A 24161-nucleotide genomic window follows, 5' to 3' on the forward strand; every position below is an offset into this window, starting at 1 on the left:
CTGATATTTGTCATCCTTTGCACATGCTAAGGAAATCTTGGGATATGCATTATGGGAATGCATACTAGATACAAAACCCCCAAATCTTGTACTGGAGAACTGTTTACACTGGATAAGGTTAAGCAGAGAAACAACTTACACGCACACAAACTGTCTTTTTCTAGTTATTTTATAATGCAATATATGATCCACTTATGTTTTCTCTCTAAAATGGAAAAGCCACACTTGCTAAGTTATTTATTATGCTAAGCTGAAGGTAAATACAAAAATACATATGATGGAAATATTTCTGAGAATGTAGTTTTCCCCATGAAATGCAGCATCAAGAGCCATGAGAATAGGAAGTGTTGAATTATTTTCTCTGAGCTTAAGAAAAATTGCTGGCAAAGATACTGCACTCCTTTATTAGAAGTTTAACAATGTTTGCAGGCTAGGGATTAGAATGATCAGTAAAAAAAAGAAAAAAGAAAAAAATCACAACAGTAGTTTATAATGACTTACTTTTTAAGAATAGGAGACAAAGTTCAGTGATACAGCTGTGTGGAACTGCACAGAATATTTCTTTGAAAAAAATATGAATTCTGCTATGTCAGGGCAAGTGAAGACCACAAGAATGGTGCATGGTCTATGTCACTGCTTTCTTTCAATGTCTGCATAAATGCAGCTCAAGAACCCTGCTGGAACCGAGTAGGATTACACCAGAAATTAAATGCCCTTTGGAAACTACGAAAAGCTGATGAGGTTACCTGTGCTAAGTATTGTGAAAGCTCCTTAGTGTGCAGAGCCCTGTGGCTTTTGTTACTCTATTTTATCCTGATATTACCTGGTGCAATATCTCATATGTGAACTTGATTTCGAACTGGTAGTGAATAATTATAACTTTCAGGAGAATGGTCTAGTGGCTGCTCTTCCGGGAGAAGTGCTTTTACAAGACAGTGATCTGTAATATGAATTCCAGTAGTGAATGAATGGATGAGAAGTTGTAGGCTTCTCATCACTTCAGAGTTGAATTTGAGAAGGGAGTTCTTATGAACACCTTCCAATTAATGAGTGTTAAGTTACTAATTGTAGCCTTTCACTGTACGATGTTCCAAGTCCATCCGGACAAAAATCAGTCTGGGTTTATCCCCTCTTCAGTTACAGAGAACAATTGTTGCTGTGGACCTTCTAATCCCCAATCCTTCCCTTACTGATAAAGTAAGCCATACCTCTTGCAAGGTACACTGAAAATGACAATCTCCCTTCTGCAGCTGATAAAAGCATTTAACTCTGCTTGCATTAAAGGTTGCAGTAACCTAATTTAAACCAATGCACTTAAGTACGAAGGGCTGCCTGGCCTTTTTTTGCCTCTGGTTTGTATGTGTTATTTTGGCAAACTTAAACTGAACTAAAATAGCTACCTGTATGACTCTTGAAGCTTTGTATTAAGCTTATTTAGACATGCTTCTAAGCTAAGCATTTTTGCATTCAAGACACAAAAGCAACATGTCCCTCCTCACACAGACCTGCAGAAAAAGCCAGAGCTTAGCTCTTAAAAGCCATAATCTGCTTTCCTCTGTTTAGCAAAAGATAAACAGCAGGAGCACACGGGGAGAATTGCTACATTCTCTCCTAGGGATGAACCAAGGAATGAGTTTTAAAACACGCAACCTATGCAACCTGCTTTCATAAAAGTGTTAAGAGCTATTTGAAAACCTCTATGCCACAGAGTTCTATTATGAACACACGACAAAGTTGCATGCACCAGCTGCACATGCAGATGATGGCTGTTCAAATGAATTTTCTCTCTCTCCCCAGGGGCAAGCAAGTTTTTGCAGTTTATCTTGAGGTAACAAACTGTACCTACAACACTTAGAGAAGGAAACATGATAAAGGTCCCCAAATATCCCCCTTTTCCTGTTTTTGAAGGAGAAATAAACCGTAAGCAAGTATGAAGTCATATGGCAGGCCCTTGGCAGTAGTTAGGACAGAATTCCTGCTGTTTTCCCCAGAGCACAATAACTTCTCAATGTGTCTGTGCCTACCATTCATTGAGTGCCATGGTAGGCACTTGGGGCTAAATCAGTAAGATCAAGTATCCATTTACTACTTCTGGGAGCTTGAGTGATATTTATTTGCTACCAGCTTCCTAAAATCCCCTTCGAGCTGCTGCCTGGCATTGCTTGGACCTGTGTTTTTGTGAACAGAAATGTATAAAACTGCTTTTGTCCTAATACTTCTCAATTGTTCAATAACCTAAGATCTACTTAGATTCTCAGGGTATTCCCCTGTAGTTTTTTTCACCTGCAGGCCTAAACACATAAAGCACTTGCGAACATATTTATCAGCCCATGTTTCACATACAGGAGAACAGTGTATTTCTCCTTCTCTATCCAATAGCCTGAGCGGTCAAAACACTTGGGGATATTTTTAGTTTTTGCTATTTTCTTTTTCACAATTTCCTGCACTCTGGAGCAAGAAGTTAACCTTTTTGTTCGTGGTTGTAGCAACTACTCTTAACTATTTGATGACACGTACTTTGATCACTACCAAGTGAAGAAAAATGGTCTCTGGAACAGCATAAACATCACCACTAAGGTAAATAATCAAAATGGTTGTTACATGTAACTACATTGTGCCCTCTGATACACCTGCTTGACTTACTTGCCAGCTTCCACATGTACCCATTGAAATAAAAGTCTGAAAGAGAGAGAGGGTTGATACAATTCATATGCAAAATAATTCTGCAAAATACCGCCAAAAACCATGGCAAAGATACAATTCATGATCTCATCTCATCTGGTCTCCAAGATCTTTGCTTTCAAAGTTACAAAAAGGCCTCTAATCTCATTGTCAGACTACAGAACATGGGCAGTGTCAAATAACAAACGTGAAATTCTAAGAGATGGACAAAATCTTGTTCATGACATACCTAATTCCTCCAGCTGTGCCTGGTGCATATTGTTGTAGTCAGAGCCCACATCACAGACTCACAGCATACACACATGTGCCAGAAATGTCCTGCTGAGCATTCTGCCTCTGCCTTTCTTGCTTTGGACTAGACCTGCATGCTGTCACTTGTAAATTGTCACCAGTTTATGAATGAGTGACAAGCAATGGTAATATTTCTTTGCTCCTCTCAAAGAGCACCAAAATAATACCGGGATGTTAGTAAGATGATGTTGCACAATGAGAAGGATTTTACCTAAAGAGATTATCTGTAGGGAGTAAAGTTCAGTGTAGTCACAACTTACTCTAGAAGGCAATTAGATTCCCGGTTAAAAGACATGACACATATTCTAGTTTGCGGGTGACTGGCTGTTGGTTTCTCTTCCCCATTATCACTACCTGTTGTAGAATTTGTCACAGCTCAGAGCTGGACAGTTTTACTTCTTACAGTCACATCCCTTTATCTGCAACCATGAACGAAGAAAACCAAAAGCATTTCCCCCCTTAAGATTTGCTACAAATATTAAAAATGTAAATATATTTTAACAACACCAACCAACATTTTACCTCTGTATAACAAGCTCATTATATGCTGAACACATTAATGTGGAATCACTTTCTAACAAAAATGGAATATAATATCAAAGCCCAAAAGAATACATAAAATATAAGGGAATAGAATATTGTTCTAACTAATTTGAAAACAGAATTCTACCTTACGGCTGTCAGTGGGACTCCACCAGAAAATGTTTCAACTTTTGTGTCGTTCTCATCCGCTCCAGCTTTAGACAAACACTAATGTTACTCTGTTACTTTACAGCTATCTAACTAAACAGGTTCTAGCCTAGGAAATGCCTGCTCATGGCTTTTTAACTTACTTAATTGAACCTAATAACCTGCAAGTGTGAGCTAGCAAGGGTCAGGTGAGAAGGAATGGGGAAAGGTTTAGTCCATTTTATCTCCATTTTAATTAATGTTTTATCCAGAAAAATTTCAGTCACTCTGACAGAAATAAGCAGGAGAATTTGATACTCATTATGTCAGGAGCTCAGAAATAGGACAGAAACCAGAACCGAGGGCTCCTCCCTCCCAAGGGAGTGTCCAAGCCTTTTAATTAGTAAGTCATTTCTGTGCTCCCACCCTCTTAGTCCAGAGAATTCATTTTATATAGAAGTGAAATAACAGAAAGCAAAAGCCCTCCTCCAGTCACAGGCAGCATAACACGAGGTATCACTACTGTCATGAGCGTGAAATGCTCTCTGTGATAACACACCCTGAAAAGCAACTAAATAAGCCAATGCTAAAGCACCCTGAGTATTTCTGCATCACATTATTTTCTTACAGGTGCCTAACGCAAGGACATGAATTATGCTCTAGCCACCACAAACAAAACACTTAGACACAGTGATACTCAAATTCAACAACATCAACACAATTTTGTGGATTCAGCTTTGGTTTTCCTTTCCTCAGTTGAGATTTTTTATGTGCTGAAATGTTTACACTAGGTGCTTAGGTTGTTCTAGTCAAAGATTCCAAGTATTGACACTAGAGCATAGCAGAAAACATATACTCCAGCAAGCACTGAAAAAAAAGACCTGCCACAGAGAGGAAAAGGACATTAAAGTCTTGAAGTGCTGTAGAATTCTATGACGAAAAAAAAACACCAAGCAATAATGCAGCCACCACACCCCAATCCTAAAAAGGACAAAAAAGCAAATCTAGAGATAGAATGTTTTAGCACTTTTCTGTAAAGAGAGTTTAGAGGCAGAGAAGTACCATGTAATGAAGGCCATGTAATGAAAGCACTACGCTCAGAGCACACAGGATATAAACATGAGAATCTGTAATGGTGTCTTGCTAATGTTTTATTCTGGAAAAATCTGTAAGATACCAGGAAACTTATTGCTAGAATTCCTTCAGTAATACTGCTTCAATCACTGCCCTGAAAGAAGTTTAGTATAGACTATATAGCCAGAAGGCCAGAAAAAAACCTGGTCATGAGGAGATATGACTTACTGAGTGTGGAAATTTCTACACGATTATATAACCCAGTAACTCCTGTAGTTAACTCACTGCTGTGTAATGGCTGCTGACAGCTAATCCTCAGTGAAGCCAGGGGTTGTATGAGACAAAGGAAAACAAATGCTAAAATATCTGATATCCTCCACATTTGTCAAACTATTCACACACAATGTATTTAAAAAAAACACTAAATCTTAAATTTACATCCATCCTATGAGTCTGAGCTCCACTCAGCAGAGCTTATAGAGTGTACAGTAAGTGTATAACATAAGAGGAAAAGCAGCAAACTGTGGGGGAGGATGAATCTCTTCTGCAGTTTAGCTTTGTATTAGCACAGTGTCTCAGACGTGCAAAAGGACTGTTCATACAAAACATAGTTCAGTGTGCCTTTCACAGAGCAATTGCAGCCCTGTGCTGAAGATGCCTGCCACTGCTCTAAAGTAGGACAAAAACATCCGTTTGGAAAAGGATGTTAAGGAACATAATTTCTGTCTTGTGTTTGATTTCTTATTTCTGAGTCACATGTGAGGGCAGATAGGTGACAATGGCCTTTCCACTGAGGAGCGATGCCAAAATAGGACAACACTACGTGACATTCTCCTTTTGGTCTTTCAAGTACCATTCAAGCTCACGCTCTCCTAACCTAGTTTGAGTAGAATTTAAAATTATATTTATAGCAGCTTTTCCACTCTGGAAAGTGCCTTTACTTGCAGAAAGGATGTTCTCTGGTAATTAAGTTGTGTATTATAAGCTGCAGTATTGCCTCTGAGCAAAACAGTTTGGGTTAAACCTGCCTGCTTTTGATCCCAATTCCCTAATTATTATGGATCAACTTCTTCACTTGTGTTTCCATCAAGTGTGAAGAGTTCATGGGGATTGGTTGTATCAGTTCTTTTCACAGAGGAATTAAGCTGCATTCAAAATGCTGCAGGAGGTAACGTAGAGTCAGCAAGTAGCAGTGCCCTTCTATCAGACAGTCCTCTTAAATCATGCTCTGAAGGAGGGATGTAACAGAAATAGCATTAGCCTGAAGTGAACACTTCATATCAAATACTCAAACTGAATCTTTGCCCAATTCCCGAGCCAATTCTAAATACACTATCGGATTAGAAATTCGGTTGTCATCTGTTTTGTGATTCTAGCAGAAATAGGACTGTGAGAACAACTCATTGGCCCCAGGAAATGGAGTCAGTGTGCTGTGGAGTCACTCAGCTGCAATATGCAAGTTCTGAAAACTTGATTTTCTCAGCTTCCTAAAGCTCAGGCTGTACAGCTGAGCCAGAACCCATGTGACTGTGAGTCTGCCCAGCTCCTGCTAAAATGAGTCCTCCCTGGCTATCTCCAGCACACATACTGTTCCCACAGACTGAGCCTGTCATCACCAGCTGTGCCACCTGCTTGGACTCCTGGGGCCCTTCTGCAACTCCTATTACCAAGCCATTTACTTGTAATAGCCTCATCTTGGCAGTGGGACAAGGCAGTCAGCAAAGATGCTGCTTCTCTCTGGATCTGAAGAACATGATATCCCTTCTGAGGCTTTTGAAGGTGCTGATACCACCTCTCTGTCAGTTCCACCTCTCCCCACCAGCACAGCCCCAGACATGCTGTAGACCCTTATACATACCTCTCCTTAGATCATCCTCACTCTTAATTATGAGCAGAAGCTTGAACTGCACAGCTGAGGAAAGGAGAGAGCAATACCACACTGTGCTGTCTGATGTAACCCACAGAGCTATAAGTTCACATTTATTCTATAGAAGCCAGGAAAACCTGTCATAAACTGAACCCCACTTCTTGCTGTTTTGCTTGGATATACTTGGGCTGCACCTGGGAACAGCTGTGGATTTTCTGACAGAGAAGAGATTAGCTACAGCTGACAGAGCTCCCCAGCTACTTGTAGCTTTTCCAGGTGTGTAGAGGAAGAGCTGAAGATATGGTGGGAGGGCGGTGTCCAAGGTGCTCATTTATCCAGACCACTTCTGATGTGAAGTTGCCTTCTGTAGTTACAGACAACTGAAAGGCCCAGGCAGTACTGCAGGAGCTTAGGAGTTTCCTAAGCCCATGATCCTTGTAATTCCGTGTCCCATTTCAGAGACTTGACGGTCTCAAATGCGTAGGCAGGAGGCATAGGAAATCTGATTTTGGCAACTGTGGAACAACTCTCCCCATAGGAGAATGGTGCTGGAATACATCTGAAGTTCCAGGAGATGAAAAATTGTTTGATGTGTGTGTACAGCAGTGATCCATGATCTGGAAAACCTAGCACTGACCAAGATTCTTCTTATAAAAAGGGCTTGTGTCCCAAAACCTCAGTGGAATAGGCAATGATGGTTTTGAAAACAGGAAAGAGTTAAATATATATTTAATGATATAATAAGTAAGTTTAAATTATACAGTTGGCTGTAAAAAGCACAGCTTCACAGGAAAAGCTGCTTTTGCCATTCTCCCATTTTGAACTGGGCCAGGCTGGACAGTCTGCTCTTCAAGGGAAGGATGTGGTTAAAAAGGAAGAGAAAGGCCTGCACTGTAAGGCAGTACTGTCTCCCTGTTATAGGTTCATTCTTCCACAGCCAAGGTGGAAGTGGCAGATGGCCTGCAGACATTTCCTAGTACAAGTGAATACAGGAAAAAAAGATACAGTGCATCACTGCCCAGAGAAAAGAGAAACTCCCTCACTCGTATAGGTTATGGTGCAGTAAAGTGAAGGATCCATTTTTTAAAAAAAATCAGGATAAAGAATAGCAGTTTTAAATACATTTCCCTTACCTACAAATGTCCCAAACACTCCTTCCTCTCCCTCAGGATTAATCTGCTATATCTTCTCCACACATCCCTGAACAATATTTATCTCATGTATAGCATGGAGCTGATGTAGCTTCATGTTCTAGTTCAAAGAAGCTTACACATTTCTTTCCCAAACCTGCTGCAAAAGCAATTCCATTTCTAATATATCTTTTGGTTCTTATTCTCTACTGCCCTTTTTAGGCTCTGCAAAACTTCTAAACTTCGTGGAACAAGCACCCAACTTTTTGTGTAAAATTTTTGCCAGTTGGGTAGGTTGAGCTTTTATGCAACCAAGCTAACAAGTCCCAGCTGTAGGAATGCATATTGCTTGGCCTCTCAGAGTAAACCATCGCGTGTTTATTCCCATCAAGTTATCTGTCCAATGCATAAATGATAGACCTTCTCAGGATGGTAGTTAAAGCAGATTTGCTGTCTGTGCTGACAGAGCAAAGCAGGCTACCACTTTTCTACCACAAGAGAGTAAAGCAGAAACGTTGTTAAATTTGGAGGAAGACTCCTGGGAGCCAACATCCGAACAGCTACAGGAGCCAGAAATTCCCCGGTCAGCAATGCACTTCTAAACACAAGCCTGACTGACTGGAATAACTTATGTGCTTAAAATTACATGCACACTGAAGTAATTGCCAAAGTGGGGCCAGCAGCTATATCTGACATGGTGAGCCGAAACATTCCCGACCCCAGTATGTACCAATGTTTCTGCTGATGAACCTGCACAAAGACCTGTGCCATTAATATGTAACTGAAGCCCTTGACTGAAAGGCTATGAAGGACCTACTGCTAAACATTAAACTAGACATTTGTCCACCTGGACAAAGATCATATGGGTGCATGTGCAGCACATCAAAGCCTGATGTAGCCGGTAAAGACAAATGAGCTGGCTGGCAGTCCTTTCAGATTTTCTGGACAGCTGTGTGTGTGCTTTCAGAACATACTTTCATGACACCCAGGACAAGCAGATTCCAAATTCAACTCCTGAATGAGGACATGAACCTCAGACTGAAGGGAATTCCTCTGGTTTGTTATCTGTTGAGCTTTTCATCTGCGTTTGCTTCCAGCTGATGTAACGGCACCTCATCAAAATGATTTCTAAGAATATCATAGCATTGCTCAGAGTGCCTGCTGCATAATTCAGGGCTAAGCACCACAGCAAGGAGATTAGCCCTTCGTTTCCATTCATGGCCCTTAGAAGAAAGAGTTAATTTCAGAATAAAATCTAATATCTGCCCCTTTTCAAATCCAGTGGGTAGCTGAAAATTCAGGGCTGGCAAATCAAGCAGACAGACTGCAGGCAGAGAGATTGTACGCAGAGTCAGGATGTTCCCTGGCATGATCCTATTTATGAACAGCAAACATGAATTCCTCCTTCTGTCAGTAGAGGAGAAATACATGAAACAGGGACAATGTCCGAGGTCACAGCTGCAAATGCCTTTGAAGGTGAAATTGTTGGTGTGGAAAACCTTTACTACTGCCTTAATCAAATTTCACTGTAGGGCCAAACTAAAAAAATAAAAAAGGATGCAATTAAAAATTAAAGTCCAAAACTGTTCCTGAAAACTCCTACTCAGCTGCTCCATAACCTTGAAGCTGTCTGAACTATCTGGCTCACTAAGTTGCCTAAAGCTGCCTTTGCACAGACTCAGAACTGCCTGTCCTGGCAAAGCAGAGCAGGTCACTGAAATAGTGTCTGCCTGAACAGCACCAAAATCCAAAGAGCAAGTGCTCTTGTAGGCCTGCGTTGGACACTTTCATTTCACACCAGCAAGCCTCCATCTTTTCTCATGGTTCATAAGAACTTCAGTTACACTGACATGTTAAGGAAGAAAGAAAAAAATAGTTAGATGACTGCAAGGACACGCAAGTGTGAATTTCAAGTGACATTCCCACATGCTAAAGAAGGACAAGATCTCAGGACTGCTGCTGTCCACACCATTTCCTCTGAGCTACTCCTGGTGAAGTTGCATTGCCAAGTATGAAAGCATTAACTGCACTTAACACTGAGCAGGTTCAGAATTCCCCAATCACCTAACAGGTATCCAGGAGCCTCTAAAGATGCACCCGATTACTGGATTTATGAGATATTACCTGCACTTATATACACTGTAGGCACGTGAATGATGAGCCGGCCTGGAGGATGAGGAGGTCTGGTGACCTCGTGCTTTTTCTCAAAAAATTGCCGTTACGGGGAATGCATTTTAGTGAACTAGAAGGTGAATTAGAATCATCCACCTTGATGATATCAACAGACTGTCTAAACCTGGACCACTACCATGAGAGAAATATTTTCTTTGATTCCGAAGGACAGTCACAAATCTTCTGAGGGAAAACACACAGACCACAACTTCCATGTTTCATTTGTGGAATAATTAGTGATACCACCTCTGTTAAAAGCTCCTTGTACAGGAGAAGTGGGGTGAAGCAAACTGTATATACTACCACAATACTTAAATGTGCCCTTCTATGATTACATCAGTCAGTCTATTTGTTAAAATAATTTTATTGGGACTTTCTTTAGCTTTTAAAACAAAAAAAAAATTAAAGGCCAGAGTAACTGTAACAGTGACTGTCTTTCCAGGTGCTCCTCATCACAGCCTGGCACCAAATCAGCCAGAAGGAGTTTCTTACTGCACTTATTTTCCATGTCTGTGCCATCAGGGCTGACTTAATCTAAACAGTGCAAGTTCACTTGCTGTGTCTTCTGCTGCTGGTCATGGTTAAGAGGTTTTTACTCTCTGGACACTTAATCCTATGTCTCTGTCAGAGTTCCACCTATCTCAGCTCTTCATCCATCTAATTATTACAGAATGCAGTCTGACTGTGTAAAAGAGCCAAGTTGGAAAAAAAAAAATTAATAAGGTAGATCAACTGGTAGAACTGACATGACAAGAACTTCTGGAGAAAAAAAGGTTATAAAATGTAGTCAGACCAAGCATCTCTTACGCAACTTAATTTAGCCCCTCTCACTGTGCCCCAAGACCAACTGCTCTTTGGAGGAACAACAGCCTTTTTGTGGCAGGGTTTGTATGTTGCCTGGCCCTTTATGCTGACAGGAGTCTCAGGTGATATAAAATAATTTTAAAAAAAATGAAAGAAGGTATGCAAAATCTTCATAATTCTTCAAAGTAAAGCCTATTTTCATTTGTTTGTTTTCCAGCCTGAATATTACCACACTGTCAAGCTCGTCTCCCTCAAGACACTTGATGGTTAAATTTTGCAACTAATCATGAGTGTCTACTTAGGAAAAGGAGTTTTTTAATTTTTACTAAACCTCTCCTGGGCTTTAGGTGCTATTGAGGCATACAGGTATCAATAAAGCTAATTTGATTTTCAGCCAAATGCAATTTAACCACTCATAATCCAGTTCTTTCAGAGTCCGCCACAACAGTGTAAGTATCTATAATGCTTGCAAAAATTTCCAGTCTTCTTTTTTCCAAGAGAATACTGATCAGCAGATAGGAAAGAACAGTAAAAATTGCCCCTTCTCAGGCCATGCTATGACTTCCCATTCAAAGCCAGTGTCACTTACTGTCTTTGAAAGTATTTATATTTCATCACTCTCTAAAGCCTCAAAGCAAAGCAGAGCTTTGTTAGGCCTGGCATTACATAAGGCAGAGGGGGAGAGAACTTTTGTCCTGAAGTGTTTTCAGTCTAAGTAGGAAAAACAAAAAGAGCATGTAAAAGGAACAGAAGGAAATAAGTGACTTGTCTGAGATCATACAGCCAGTCAGGAATGCAGTGGTCTTGCCTGTGATACTCAATAAAGTCAATCCTTTTTTCAAAAGAAAAATATAATTAATGTGATAACCTGTTTCTGTCCCATCTCCACTGTAGAAAACATATATTGCTGTCATATAATTTCAGCACTTGACAACTACAGGGGTTTAAGGAGCTTTAATTGCTGGTTCTTTCCCACTGTGCAAAAACTGAAGTTGAAAGTCTGATCCCTGTCTGGGGGGATACCCTGTTGGGTAGAGAGGTTATGATAATTTCACATTTAACTGGCTCCCTACCCCCAGCACTGGATTTTATTAGGTCAGTGTTTCAAAGACATGACTATGATGTCCAGTAAGGATATGGCAGCGTTCAAACAAACCTTGTACTCAGAAGAGCACAATACAAGAGGCTTCTTCTCAGAAATATCCCATTACATACACTCATTTTCAACTGAGACTGAATTAGTCAAAGCCTATTCAATGTACTTACATTAACGCTACAAACTCCTTTGGATTGCAAATCAGACTGGCAGAAGCAGGAAGAAAAGGTTTGTTCAGACATTAGGAACAATTCAGGCATCCAAGCTCACAACAGTTATGACTCAATCAGGCTTGATTTCTGGCAGATTAAAATGCGTTGTTTGTACCAAATAAAGCATTAATAATAGCATTGCCTTTGTCTGCCTCTTGCACCCCACCGCTGCTGAAGCTGTAGGAGACAATCCCCCCCACCCCTGACACTCACAGAGACTCCACCTTCAGCTTGCTGCTCATGGGAGGTTTTCTGGAGGGGCAAGGCTGGGCTCAGTGATGCAGAAGACTCTTCAGGGAGCTCCCAGCTTGCCAAGTCCCAGGGTCAGCATGGTGAGACAGTTTCTATTCTTCAAGTTGTTCTGATCCAACCACTCTTCTCTAGAAATGATAACAAAATGGTGTTCTCATTAATGCATTTGATGAATCACATTATAAAGGGTGCAACTCTGACCCTTGCATTAACCTTTTTGTTTTGCTTTATTCTTGGAAGAAGAGCTAACAAGGCTGATTTCCTCACACTGTAAGAATGCATTATCATTCCTTTGGCCCACTGAGTAGGATGCTGTCATCTTTTTGAAACAACAGTGAAAAGAAGCGTAATAGAAGTTTGTGTGATGTGATGTAATTTGGGGGAAACAAACTCCCTTCTCTTTGTTTTGTTTCTGCATCCACTACACAGTCAAGAGAATGTTTTTCAAGCAACTGTAGGTAAGTAGCAATTACAGTACTGTGACTTTTTATGCACTTTAGCCAAAGGAAGTTTTGCTTTAACATGCATAAAATGAGTGATGCAGAGACACAATTATAGTCCCTTCCATTGAGAAGCACACAAAATGCCAGACTACAGTGAGCAGCCTGATATCCTTACACACTCTCCCACTCTTTGCTCCCTATGATACTTCAATTTGTGTTGCTTTGTGGCAACTGGTGTTTTCACCACTGGAGAGACCTGCCCTCCATTCCCCAGCAATACAGGAAGCTGACTTTTGTACCATCTATCACTGCATAAAACTACATCACCTTACCACAACTCCTCCTGGGACATAAAGCATTAGACTTCGCAGCTTCTAAAGTTTTACTTTAACAGTATCCACCTACTTCATCTTTTTTTCCCCTACTTACATTTCAGAAACTCAGGCGGCCAGAAGGCACCATTTACGCAATGCAGAATGTCTCCAGCAGTAACACAGCACAAATGGACTCCTTTGGAAAACATAATTGCTGGGTTGGAGTTTTCAATACATTTCTGAAAACATAATCTCTTATAATTTGAGTCCTGACTATGCTACCACCTACTAACACATAGAAAGACTCGCTGTAGTGGAACTGCTCTTTAGTCTCACTGTGATTAACACCTGACACAAGAGATGTAAATTCCCTAGCAGCTGTGAGCTAGGATTAGAACAACGTTGAGGTTTTTGTGAGTTTGAGTTGGATTTTTTCTTCCAGTGATGAGGAAAAACAAAAAGCCGTAAGAAACATGGAAGGCAATATTTTTTTCCTGTTTTCTCTTTCTCTCTTCCCATTTCTCAAACACAAGAGATTTTTTTTTTTTCCTTTCAGAATTTCCTTTGGAAATTTTAAATGCTGATGGGGAAATTTGTGCAATGAGTTTTGGAGAAATCTCCTTTCCCATGCTTCCTGTGCTCTGCCAAATTTATACTTCCTTAACTACCTACATCACTAGGTATTTCCTAAAATACAAGTCACAGATCATGAAACATTGCCTGTAGGTCTGGCTGGTTATGTGATCCTGAAACCTTTTTGCAACTCAGTAACTAACCTGGATAAATATGTGAAAATACCTTCTTTCTTGACATTATATTTCCAAGCAGGCAATGGCAATTCCACAAGAGTTTTTATCAATCGTATATGGGAAGCAAGGAGGTAGGACTCAGCATTACCAGCTCCCAAATATTTAGGAGAATGTTTCTTGCTCCTCTCTCCTTGTCCCCAGTAGAATCAACAAGTTTACATGAGATCATTGAATTTCCTGCTATAATTCTAGCCCTCATATGGCCATATAAAAGTTGGAAATCATGATACCTAACATTTCTGTTATTTTGTGAACTGCTTTAGTTTAAAACTAATGTCTGATTCTGGTGGAGGTATGGGATGAGGTACCTGGAAATAGCAAAACATTTTGTCTGTGCTGTAAAAAACCTTGTATACAGACTACAAAACATTATTCTAGGGGAAATCCTAAGGTATTGAGTTGTTCTAGACACAGACAGATCTTGATGATTCAGATGCTTTGAATTTCTATGAGTGCTGATATACAAAAGTTAATGAAATACAAATCAAGTATGCATCTGAAGTCTTTCAGTATGCAGGAGGTTTGCCATTCTGTCCTCAGCTTCAAAAACTCCTAATTAGCAGCTGGTCCAATCTTTTAATGAGTCTGTAACATCATTTAACTCTGAAGCCACATGCTGTTCAGATTGCTTTTCCTATTTTAATGTGAATTAAATTAGGGTTTAACTTTTACTCATCTCCCAACTTTCTCAGCTGTGAATAATCCTCACAGCTCAGTGACTTGCCTGGTATTTGTTACCTGGGACATGCTGCTAAATTGCTACTACCTGTCCTAACAAGCCCTCTGACTGGGCCAGCTGACAAATGTCTAAAAACAAAATGAAAGGGGAAACAAATTCTCCTAAGCTTAATTGGGTGGTGTGAAAAGCGGGTTACCTCATCAGCCTTTGTAATTTTCAGGGATTAATTAAAGGATAATGTTTGCTGCAGAGGAGTTTATGAGGCAATAAATAGCTTTTGCGGCTGATTAAATGCCAAAGCAAAGCTGATAAAGGCATCTAATAATTGCAGAAGTCATTTAGTACTTTGAATACATCTCTGCCACGGATGCAAGCCTTACTCTGTGACAGATCAGCAGCAGACTAACGAAATGCAGAGGAACCCCCCTTGCCTCTAGACACCCTGAATGGGTAAACAGACAAATCTGCAAAGTGTGCAACTCAGCCCCAAATCCAGGCTGATCCTCACCTGGCAGGAATCCGACAAGATGCAGATGACTCTGGTGATTTTGCTGCTCTGCAAACACTCCAGCAGCACAAAGCTGCCTCCCTGGGCCCGGCATCCCCGTCTCGGCTCCACAGCCCTCAGGCCTTGCCCGCCTTGTGCTGGGCTCTGAGGCGTGGGTCAGTTTTGGGGCTGGCAAACCCGGGTGGGGGGTGAAAAGGGGAGAGGGGAGTTTCGAGGCTGGGTCACACAGGGTGCTGGTGACCATCGGGGGGACCTCAGAGGCGGTGGGGACCGTGATGGATCCCACACCATGGCCACCCCTGGGAGCTGGCGCGGTTGCTGGCACTGAGGGTGCCTCACAGGCACTGAGGGTCTGTCCGTCCGTCCCTGCCCCCCGTGTGAGTGAAGTGGGGACAGAGTGAGTGTGAACCCCCAGTCCTGAGGAGCAGGGAGGGACTCGTGGCTCTGAGTCTTCTATTATTTTTATTGTTTTTTTATTATGAGTGTGAGGGATGGCGAGGGCATGAAGGCAGGGAAGGGTTATGCTGGATATTTGGAAGAGGTTCTTTGCACAGAGGGTGGTTGGGCACTGGAACAGGCTCCCCAGGGAAGCAGTCAAACCTGACAGAGTTCAAGAAGTGTTTGGACAATGCTCTCAGGCACATGTTGGGATTCTTGGGCTGTCCTGTGCAGGCCAGGAGTTGGACTTCAATGATCCATATCGGTCCCTTCCAACTCAGGATATTCCGTGGTTTTATGGTTCTATGAAGGCAGCACTGGCTGCTGCATCCTCACAGCCAGAGTTGGGCCTTGGAGCTCTTGTGTAAGGGTTGTAGTTTCTCTCTGGGTTTCTGTGCAGGTGCAACAGGCTGTTCGTAGGGTGTTCGTAGCCATCTGCCACTTCAGCCTATTTGGACCTCGATACTGGCTGGTTTGTTTTCTCCTTTGGGGTGGCACAGCAGGCTCCTGTGTTGGTGGTTGGAGCTACTTTACCTGCTCGAGTGGGAAGAGGAGCAGCACACAAGAGGCTCCCAGGGGTCAGGCTTTCTAATCTCTTCCACAGCAGTACTGTGGTGGCTTTGGCAGCTGCGACCACATCTATACTGGAGGCAAAAATACCGCACAGTGGGAAACCAGGAGAAAGAAACCAAACTGAGCCAGGGAAAATGGGCTGATGGCAAGTGCATTCCATGTCCCTTCCTCCTCCTTCATTTTCCCTGGCCCTACACAGCCCATGTAAACTGTCATGGGGTTTTGTGTTTTTTCACTCTTCTTGCTTTGTTTGCTGCCTTGCTCTTCAGCTGATAAATAATAAGCACAGCCAATGAGTGATGCAACTTGTAACTGCGAGAACACACAGTTCTGCATTTTATAAACAATAATTAACTACTGCTGACTGCGCCGGCCGTGAGAAGCCTGAAATGCTGATCACATCTTGCAGCTCTCACCAGGGCAGCAAAGAAAGCAGAAGTGTCAACTTTGAATTCTGCCAGGTTGTCCTTTCCAGCTTGCAAATGAACTGATAATTTAACTGATACGATGCCTAAGTGGGTGAGCATTAAATTAGTTGTAAACAAAGACAAACTCTGGTGGGCCAGCACTGACTGTTGGTTTTGTTAGTGTGCATGATTCCTTCCTCTGCCACCTCTTGAAAACACATTCTCTTGAATATGAGTATAGGCTATATTTTGACTTTATGCCCAGAAATTAACTTTGCCCATGTTTATATAGGTATCCAAAGCATCCAAATGAAAAGGAAATAGCATCTCAGTACTTTTAGTTTAGTTGACGATATTGTTGTGGTTTGTGAGTGATGATATTCGCAAAATAGAAGCATGAAGATTGAACAGTTGCAAATGTCCCAGAAGTGTTTTATAATTGGGACTGTGTGGACATGTGGGCAGCGTGGAGAAATGGATCAGCATACAGTGCAGCATTTTCCTAAAGCCACACTTGTTTTGGTAGCGCAGAGTCAAAAGTCAATTTTGCTCCTAAGTGAGGTGGCTCTGATTCAGAAGAAAGGCAGGAATCAGAGTGTGTCATCTTCTGGTAGTAGATGTCTTTTTAATGTCTTCCTTCTCTGGCTACAGCAGAGATCGTGACAAATTGAACTGACTTTTTTCAAGTCCTGTTCTTGCAAAGCAATTAGATTTTAACATCTGCATTAGCTCTTCCCTTGGCTTACAGTTCCAGATTTCTACTTGAAGTCTTTATTTCTCAGATACTAGGCTGTGATTGATAATTAAATCGTTGCAAGTGCAGTATGAGTCATGTGAAACAGGGTCAGAATACATAAATGTGCATCTGGAGAGCACAACATTTACTCAAAGAGAACTAACACAGAAACAGCAGCAAAAAGCCCACTGCAGTTAACCACACAATTCACTTGCTCCCAGTATACTGGTAAGTATTCCTGGTTTCTCAATGGAGTACCTAAGCATCCAGCCTGCATAAACTGTGAAATGTAATTACCCTGACATATGGGAAATCTCTGGCAGGCACAGACTTGGCATGGACAGCACAGCATCACCCCGCAAAGGCCCCTGGAACTGGAGTGTATTGGAGACACGGCCAGCATGTTCCGAAAGCTCAGCTATTTCTGAGCCTCTGACTGAACAGCAGAGTAGTTCAATTTGCTGTGTCCCTGGAACAGCCTTTTGGCAGGATGCAGTGTATCCTTCCTTTCTCCCCATTCCTGCAGCTTTTGCACCTCAGTCAGAATTTATGGGTTTGAAGTTTCTGCTCTCTGGATTGACTCCTTTTCCTCATCTGAAAAGGGAAATTGAGCAGTAAATGTTTTCCTTTAGTTTGTGGAATTTTCCTCTTATAACCTGGCAAATCCTGGTCTGAATTTTATGTTAAAGGAAAATACTGCAGGTCACCATCTGTAACTGTGTTTCTTGATTACTTGGTAAATTAATAACAGACACGCAACTCCAAGTTAGCCTACCCACATGACTGAGCTAAGAAAATAGAACAAGTGTTGAATGTGTGACTTTAAGATTTGGGGGAGGGATAGATAACCTAAGAAATTTCCTAAATTCATGTGTGCTGGTTTGTGCAAATGCAATGCCAGCTGGATACAACTTGAGATGTACAGTTGCAAGTTTGGATCCCAGTGTTTACAAGTTCATAAAAATGTCTTAACCTTAGCAAAGGACAGCTATTAAAGAGTTCTTCTCTTGTCTTCTTGCATATTTACTGCAGCACTTCTCTGCCTGGATTAAAGAAAAAACTGCAGCTTCCAAGCTTTTGATTACAAAGCAACTTAGCACAAGTCAGTTATTGCTGTGGTCCTTAAAAGCTTAAAAGTTTGCCATGTACCAAAGCTCTATTTAACACTGCACACCTAACTAGAGTTAACACTGTATTATTATTCATCATTTGTAAGCAAGTTAATAAAATCTTTGATATGTGAATATGTTTTCATCTTAGAAGTTTTCCACAGTTCCTAACATGGCTTAAGTTGCCCTATTTGCACTTGAATTAAGGCTTAATTAGAAAGATGTGCTCTTTGCCTTACAACCTTACCCTGCCTTACTGTGAGATGGTAGTAAAGTTGGGGATACCTCTAATGGTAAAAATAAGCATTTGCCTTTAAGTCTGGCAATTTTAAGGTAAAATTTAAGCTTTGTAGAGACAGTACAAAGGACTAAAGCAAAATATTCAACTTGAACTAATTAGAGTTACTAAATCACTGCCTATGTATACCTTGGATATTAAGTGTAATTTTGGTTTCTCTAAGCTTGGAAAAAACCTCCAAAAGCATTAGGAAGCAGGATTTAACAAACAAACAAAACAAAAACACACGAACCTAGAAACCTGCAATAGCCATAACATTTGCAGAAAGCAAGGCAGTTTCCTGCTTAAATGGATTCCAAAGATAACATACATGGAGACAGACTTGCCAGATTGAATTCTTAGTTAAGCGAAGTACAAGGGACATTGCAGAAGTTGTCTTTATGCAGGCTTGGTGCATGTTTGCAGAAGGCAGCTCTTTGTTTAGCTTTAAGTAGAATTTCAAGCAGTCCTAAAACTTGGTTGGAAAGCACCATTATGTGTACAGTTGTTTCAAAGTAGTTCTTCCAGCCCAGAATGTGGTCATCAGTAAGAGGTACTTTGTTTTCTCAGGTTAGCAAGCTTTGACTTGGGAACTACATTAATTTGAAGGTCTGGCTTTGGTGACTATTGGTGCTTGTTTGATGCTAAATTACGAGATAGACTAGTTTAATTCTGTACAAATTACACACACTGCATCAAGCCTTGGGTATGAGGCACTGGAAAAGGTTGCCCAGAGATGTTGTGGATGCCCCAGCCCTGGGAGTGTTCAAGGCCAGGTTAGGTGGGGCTCTGAGCAACCTGGTCTGACAGAAGGTGTCCCTGCCCATGGCAGGGGAGTTGGAACAAGATGGCCTTTAAGATTCCTTCCAACCCAAAGCATTCTATGACTCTATGTGCAGTTCTACTCACAGTTCATGGGCTTTTTCAGGCCTCCAGCCGGTCAAGATTTAGGCTATGTCTTCATTACATCTGCATTCTATGTCTGCAGTAGGGGTAGAGCTGGAGAGCAATATGGTTGGTGCTGAGACCTTGACACCTCTGAAGTTTTTATTTCAGCCTAGAAATAAAAAAACACCTTTTCTATTCCAGGCCAGACCCTGGTCTGGTCCAGTTGAATACCCAACAAACAGGTTGACTGCAGCTAGAGGCATTCCAAGAGCTATTTCTTCCTTGAGTTTTGCTGTAAATGAATCCAGTTTTGTGCACTGAGAACACTGCACAAACAAGCCAATCACGACAAATGGTCTGCTGGCTTGGAAAGCAGAGAAGAGCTCTTCATTAAATATTAAAGTAACTAAAACCAATGTTTTATATCCTTGGTGCAGTGTTCCTGCTGGTTTCCATTTTGAAAGTGTTAATTCACAGAACCCTTAAGGTCAGTCAGTACATATAATAATCTTGAAACAGTTATTCTACGTTCTGCTCCCCCCTTTCTCCAGGTGCACAAGTCTTTTTGATGTCATATCCAAGAGAGCCATCACTAAAATTATTATGGTTGCATAGCAACCTCAATGTGATAAATAACTGGTTTAAGACAGTCTTTACCTGTGTATTTCTTTTCCATCAGGAGCCGAACAGTTTCCTACCACTGAACTCTTATGAACAAAACTCTTGAAGAAAAACATATGCAGTGTTTTATGACTAAAGAGGTTTCTTTATTCAAATATCTTGTTATTTCTAGGCACTGTCACCAAATTACTGCACCAAGTTATCTTCAAGTATGCAGTATTCCAGCATTGTAACTTCTCTGCAAACAGAACACCAAGCCCTATCTTGTCTTCGCTGCTTGGATCATCAGTTAAAAGCACAACAGAAATATTCTAAGTAAGAAGGTAGAAATGAACTAATACTAGTAATCCAGCTGTAATTTCCAAAAGCATTATTTTTTTTAATATAGCCAGCTAAGTCTTCTCTACAGAAACAAAAAACTAAACATGGACAAAACCAAGTTATATATTCCCAGTTTATTTTATTTTTGTGGAATGCTAATTTAGTTACAATCTGGCAGTTCATAACTACTGAAATGTGACATTAATTCATCTCCAATGTTGCAGAACTGTCTTGATTTATATAGCTTTAAAACAATCTTATTTTACAATAGTTGAGGTCTCTGGTGGTTTTTAAGCTCTGATGCTTAAGCACACAGCAAGCTACAAACCTTAGGTTTTATATTTATACATATATTCTATGTATTCAGACAACTGCTGTAAGTTATCTATAATTTAATATTTATAAAAAGTGCATATACTGGTACATATGCACATCTAGAAACACACTTTTACTACTGCCTCCCTTTTATAAAAAGCTGCACATCATACAGCCATATTTATCTCACTTACTGCTATTAAAGTCCTTTACTATCTTTGTTACACAATTTCAACTATCCATTACCTCAAACTGAATGTAGGTATTTCTATATATATATTTTTTCTCCTAAAGAAAAAAGTTCTCCCTATTCCTTTAAGAAGCTTTGAATCATGCATCAGTTTAGTAAACAGTCACTTTAGCATGGATTTTAGAATCCTAGACAGTGTAAAATCTACTTCTGGAAAACGTCTGTCTGTATATTTAATTTCTTCTTTTACTTACAAAAAATATATAGGATTGAAACATACTGAATACATGCATCTCTCAAAGTGGCTATATTCTAGCCTTATAGATAAATTAAAAAAGTACACCCTTGCTAACAGGATGCAAACATGGCCTCAAATAGGCCACTACCTGTATTTAATAGAGCTCATTACATTAAAAAGTTCAAGTGAGCTGTTCTCTCAAGATGGTGTCAAAAGACTGAATAGCATGATATATTTATATTCAATGTACAAAAGGTGAGTGCACAGGCCTAGTGCCATTTAATTATTCAATACTTCCAAGGCTTCTAGGCTTTGCCTCTGGTGATACAAGTCCTGAAATGATCCAAATGTAAGTTAAAGTTGCAAATTGCTTTAATACACCATAAAAGCAAGTTGCGTTTAAAAGAAAAATGTACACTGAAAAACCTGAAGTACTCACTGAAACAACTGTACAAAACTATTATAGATACAGAAAGAAATAATGGTGGACTTAACTTCAAAACACAAGTAACACTTGTTAACAAATGTAAAAACCTGCTTTGTTTTAATTCTTCTACCAAGTAAGAATTTGCAGCTGTTCAGAACAAGTAAAATTCAAACCACCTCACAATGTGTACATTTAAAGTTCTTTTATACAGTGCAAACGTTTAAGACAGAATAACTTCCCAGTGAAACAGGTGACACTACTTGGTGCCACTCTTCTAAAGATTCCTCTTTCAATAAGTCTATTTACACATTAAGCTAAAGGTTCACTCTATATGCTTTGAAGTTTGCTGAATATCAGCAGAAAAATGTGAACTAGCAGCAGTTGTATTACAAATATGTGATGGTTACTTTAACGAATGCATAAAGTTTTCAAGACTGTATTCAGTGTCATACTGCTCTTGATCCCAAAGTTCTCCAAGGTTTTCGAGTACTGATTTCATTGATGCTTTCCCAGAAGAGGTAGAGGTATCTGCTTTTTCAGTTTTCCCATCCTTTGCAAAAAAAAAAAAAAATACAGTTAATATACAGAACAACGTTTTCAGGACTAAAAAAATTCTTTAAGTCTGATGATTCTTTTGGGGAAATATCACTTCCTCCTGTTTTTCAGAGAGCTGTCTACTGTTCATCAGTCCAACTTAAAGCATTCATGTGATTAAATTTTACACTTCAAAGCAAAGCTTTTCCTTAAGCTTACTCTATTTTTGGTAGGTATTTGTAAAAATGTTTCTTTACCTTGTCAAGAGTGAACAGATCAAGAAGCTGCTCTGTTCCCATGCTCTGTAAGCTTGCATTTTCTTGGCTGATCACTGTATTTGCAATATTCATTTTGAACTTTTGAAGACCCATGATCTTCTCCTCCAGAGTTCCCCGGGTTATCAGGCGATACACATTAACAACACGTTTCTGAAAGAAAAGCGCACACTTAGCTATAAAGTATCATCTTAGGTATTTAGGAGAGCATAAGCGTTCAGTGTTCATCATGGACAGTCTAGAAGCAGTTTGGCTTGGAGTTACCCTTCAGTAACTGTGCTCAGTAAGTCTGACAAATGCTAGATGAAAAGAATATGCCAGTGTATAGTAGAGGCATTTTCAACTGCATCTGTACTTTGGAAGACTTCACTGCTTTTTACAGCTGTACAGGAAGACTAACAGCAGTCATTCTTTCCCTGTTCAAGCATCAGAGAAGGACAACCCTGTGGGGCTTTTCCCTTCAGTTCCTTGCCTCAGTCATATCTCTTCCTCTACTGAAGGGTGATTCTTTCCTGGCCTCTCCTCAGCAGCTCAGGAAGTATAGAGAAGGTGGCATACCAATTTGGAGATGGAATAAGAAAGTACACACTTCAGCATCTGGCATATTTGCAAGAAATCAGCATGAACAGAAGCTTGGTGGAAACCCACAGATGTCACTTTTTATACGCTACAATCTATCGTACCCAAATTCGAGTTCAGCAAGAAAAAACCCACACTTATGGGAAATGAAGAGGTTTTCACCTGCCCAATGCGATGTGCCCGATCCATGGCTTGCAGGTCTCTCATTGGGTTCCAATCATGTTCCACAAATACTACTGTATCAGCCCCTGTTAAGTTAAGTCCCAATCCACCAACATGAGTGGTGAGCAAAAGAACATCTATAGATGGGTCATTATTAAACCTGCATACAAGAAAAAGTTAAGTATGGTTAAGCTTCATTTAAATAAAGGATGTATGAGCTTTAACTGCTTTGAGGTAGACAAAAGAACAATTATGCACCATACAGTTCATTGCAGTTGGCCCCATACGGTTATGAGGGGATAACACGTACCGTGAAACAATGGAATGCCTCTGACCAGCAGGTATGCTGCCATCTAGTCGTAAGTAAGTGACTGAAGGTAACTGAGGTCTGAGAAGGTCATGCTCCACTATATCCAGCATACTTTTAAGTTGGCAGAAGATAAGTACTCTGTGCTGGGCCACAACAGCTTCTGTACCGCTTTCTGAAGATCCACCATTCCCCAAACCACAATCTAGCAGCAGCTTAAAGTAACAGAGCATTGAAGTGTATCATCAGAATGGCAGTAGATCTCATGTAAGTATTGACATTCATGGACTATCAAAAGTAAAAATGAGAGAAACTACAGAAGGAAGCCTGTGACAGTCACTTAAATGACAAAAGGCAAAGTCTGGTTTCAGTGTCAAACTATGAAAAAAATTAAGCACTGCCAGAAAAGTAATTTTCTTCATTTAGCTTTACTTATAGTAGAATTTAAGTAATACAATTTAACTTTATCAAGGTAATAGTGTCCTGTATAATACACGAGAAATTTTTCTGCAACCAAAAAGACAGAAATAAAACAAAATAAAAGGCTTCCAATAAGGCAGCAAAAATTATGTAAACATCATTACCTTGAAGTAAGATTGTGCTCCCCCTTCCCCCTTGAATTATCAGGAAAAATATACCTGGAATATCCTTGTACTCTTTTCCATTTGCTACTTAATTTTATTAAGAAGAGTTTTCATACCGATAAAATCCTAAATAAAACCTTCTAAGTTATAACATCAGTAGACATGTAGAAAATTTAAA

General features: G+C 40.3%; 1 protein-coding gene across 1 annotated transcript in view; it reads right to left on the reverse strand.

The window, feature by feature from the left end:
* Nucleotides 1–20406: 20406 nt before the first annotated feature.
* The window catches only part of BTAF1 (B-TFIID TATA-box binding protein associated factor 1), a 44117-nt gene continuing 40362 nt past the window's right edge, over nucleotides 20407–24161 (reverse strand). Inside the window, exons 35-38 of the mRNA XM_027711016.2 lie at nucleotides 23403–23614; nucleotides 23093–23252; nucleotides 22334–22504; nucleotides 20407–22092 (exon numbers count right to left, since the gene is read on the reverse strand). Coding sequence (XP_027566817.1) covers nucleotides 21946–22092; nucleotides 22334–22504; nucleotides 23093–23252; nucleotides 23403–23614 — 690 coding nt within the window. The 3' untranslated portion in view covers nucleotides 20407–21945. The remainder of the gene's footprint in view (nucleotides 22093–22333; nucleotides 22505–23092; nucleotides 23253–23402; nucleotides 23615–24161) is intronic.

The sequence above is a fragment of the Pipra filicauda genome, unplaced genomic scaffold, assembly GCF_003945595.2.
Source record: "Pipra filicauda isolate LSUMZ 115617 unplaced genomic scaffold, ASM394559v2 scaffold15_size4787011_pilon, whole genome shotgun sequence".
Lineage (NCBI taxonomy): Eukaryota > Metazoa > Chordata > Aves > Passeriformes > Pipridae > Pipra > Pipra filicauda.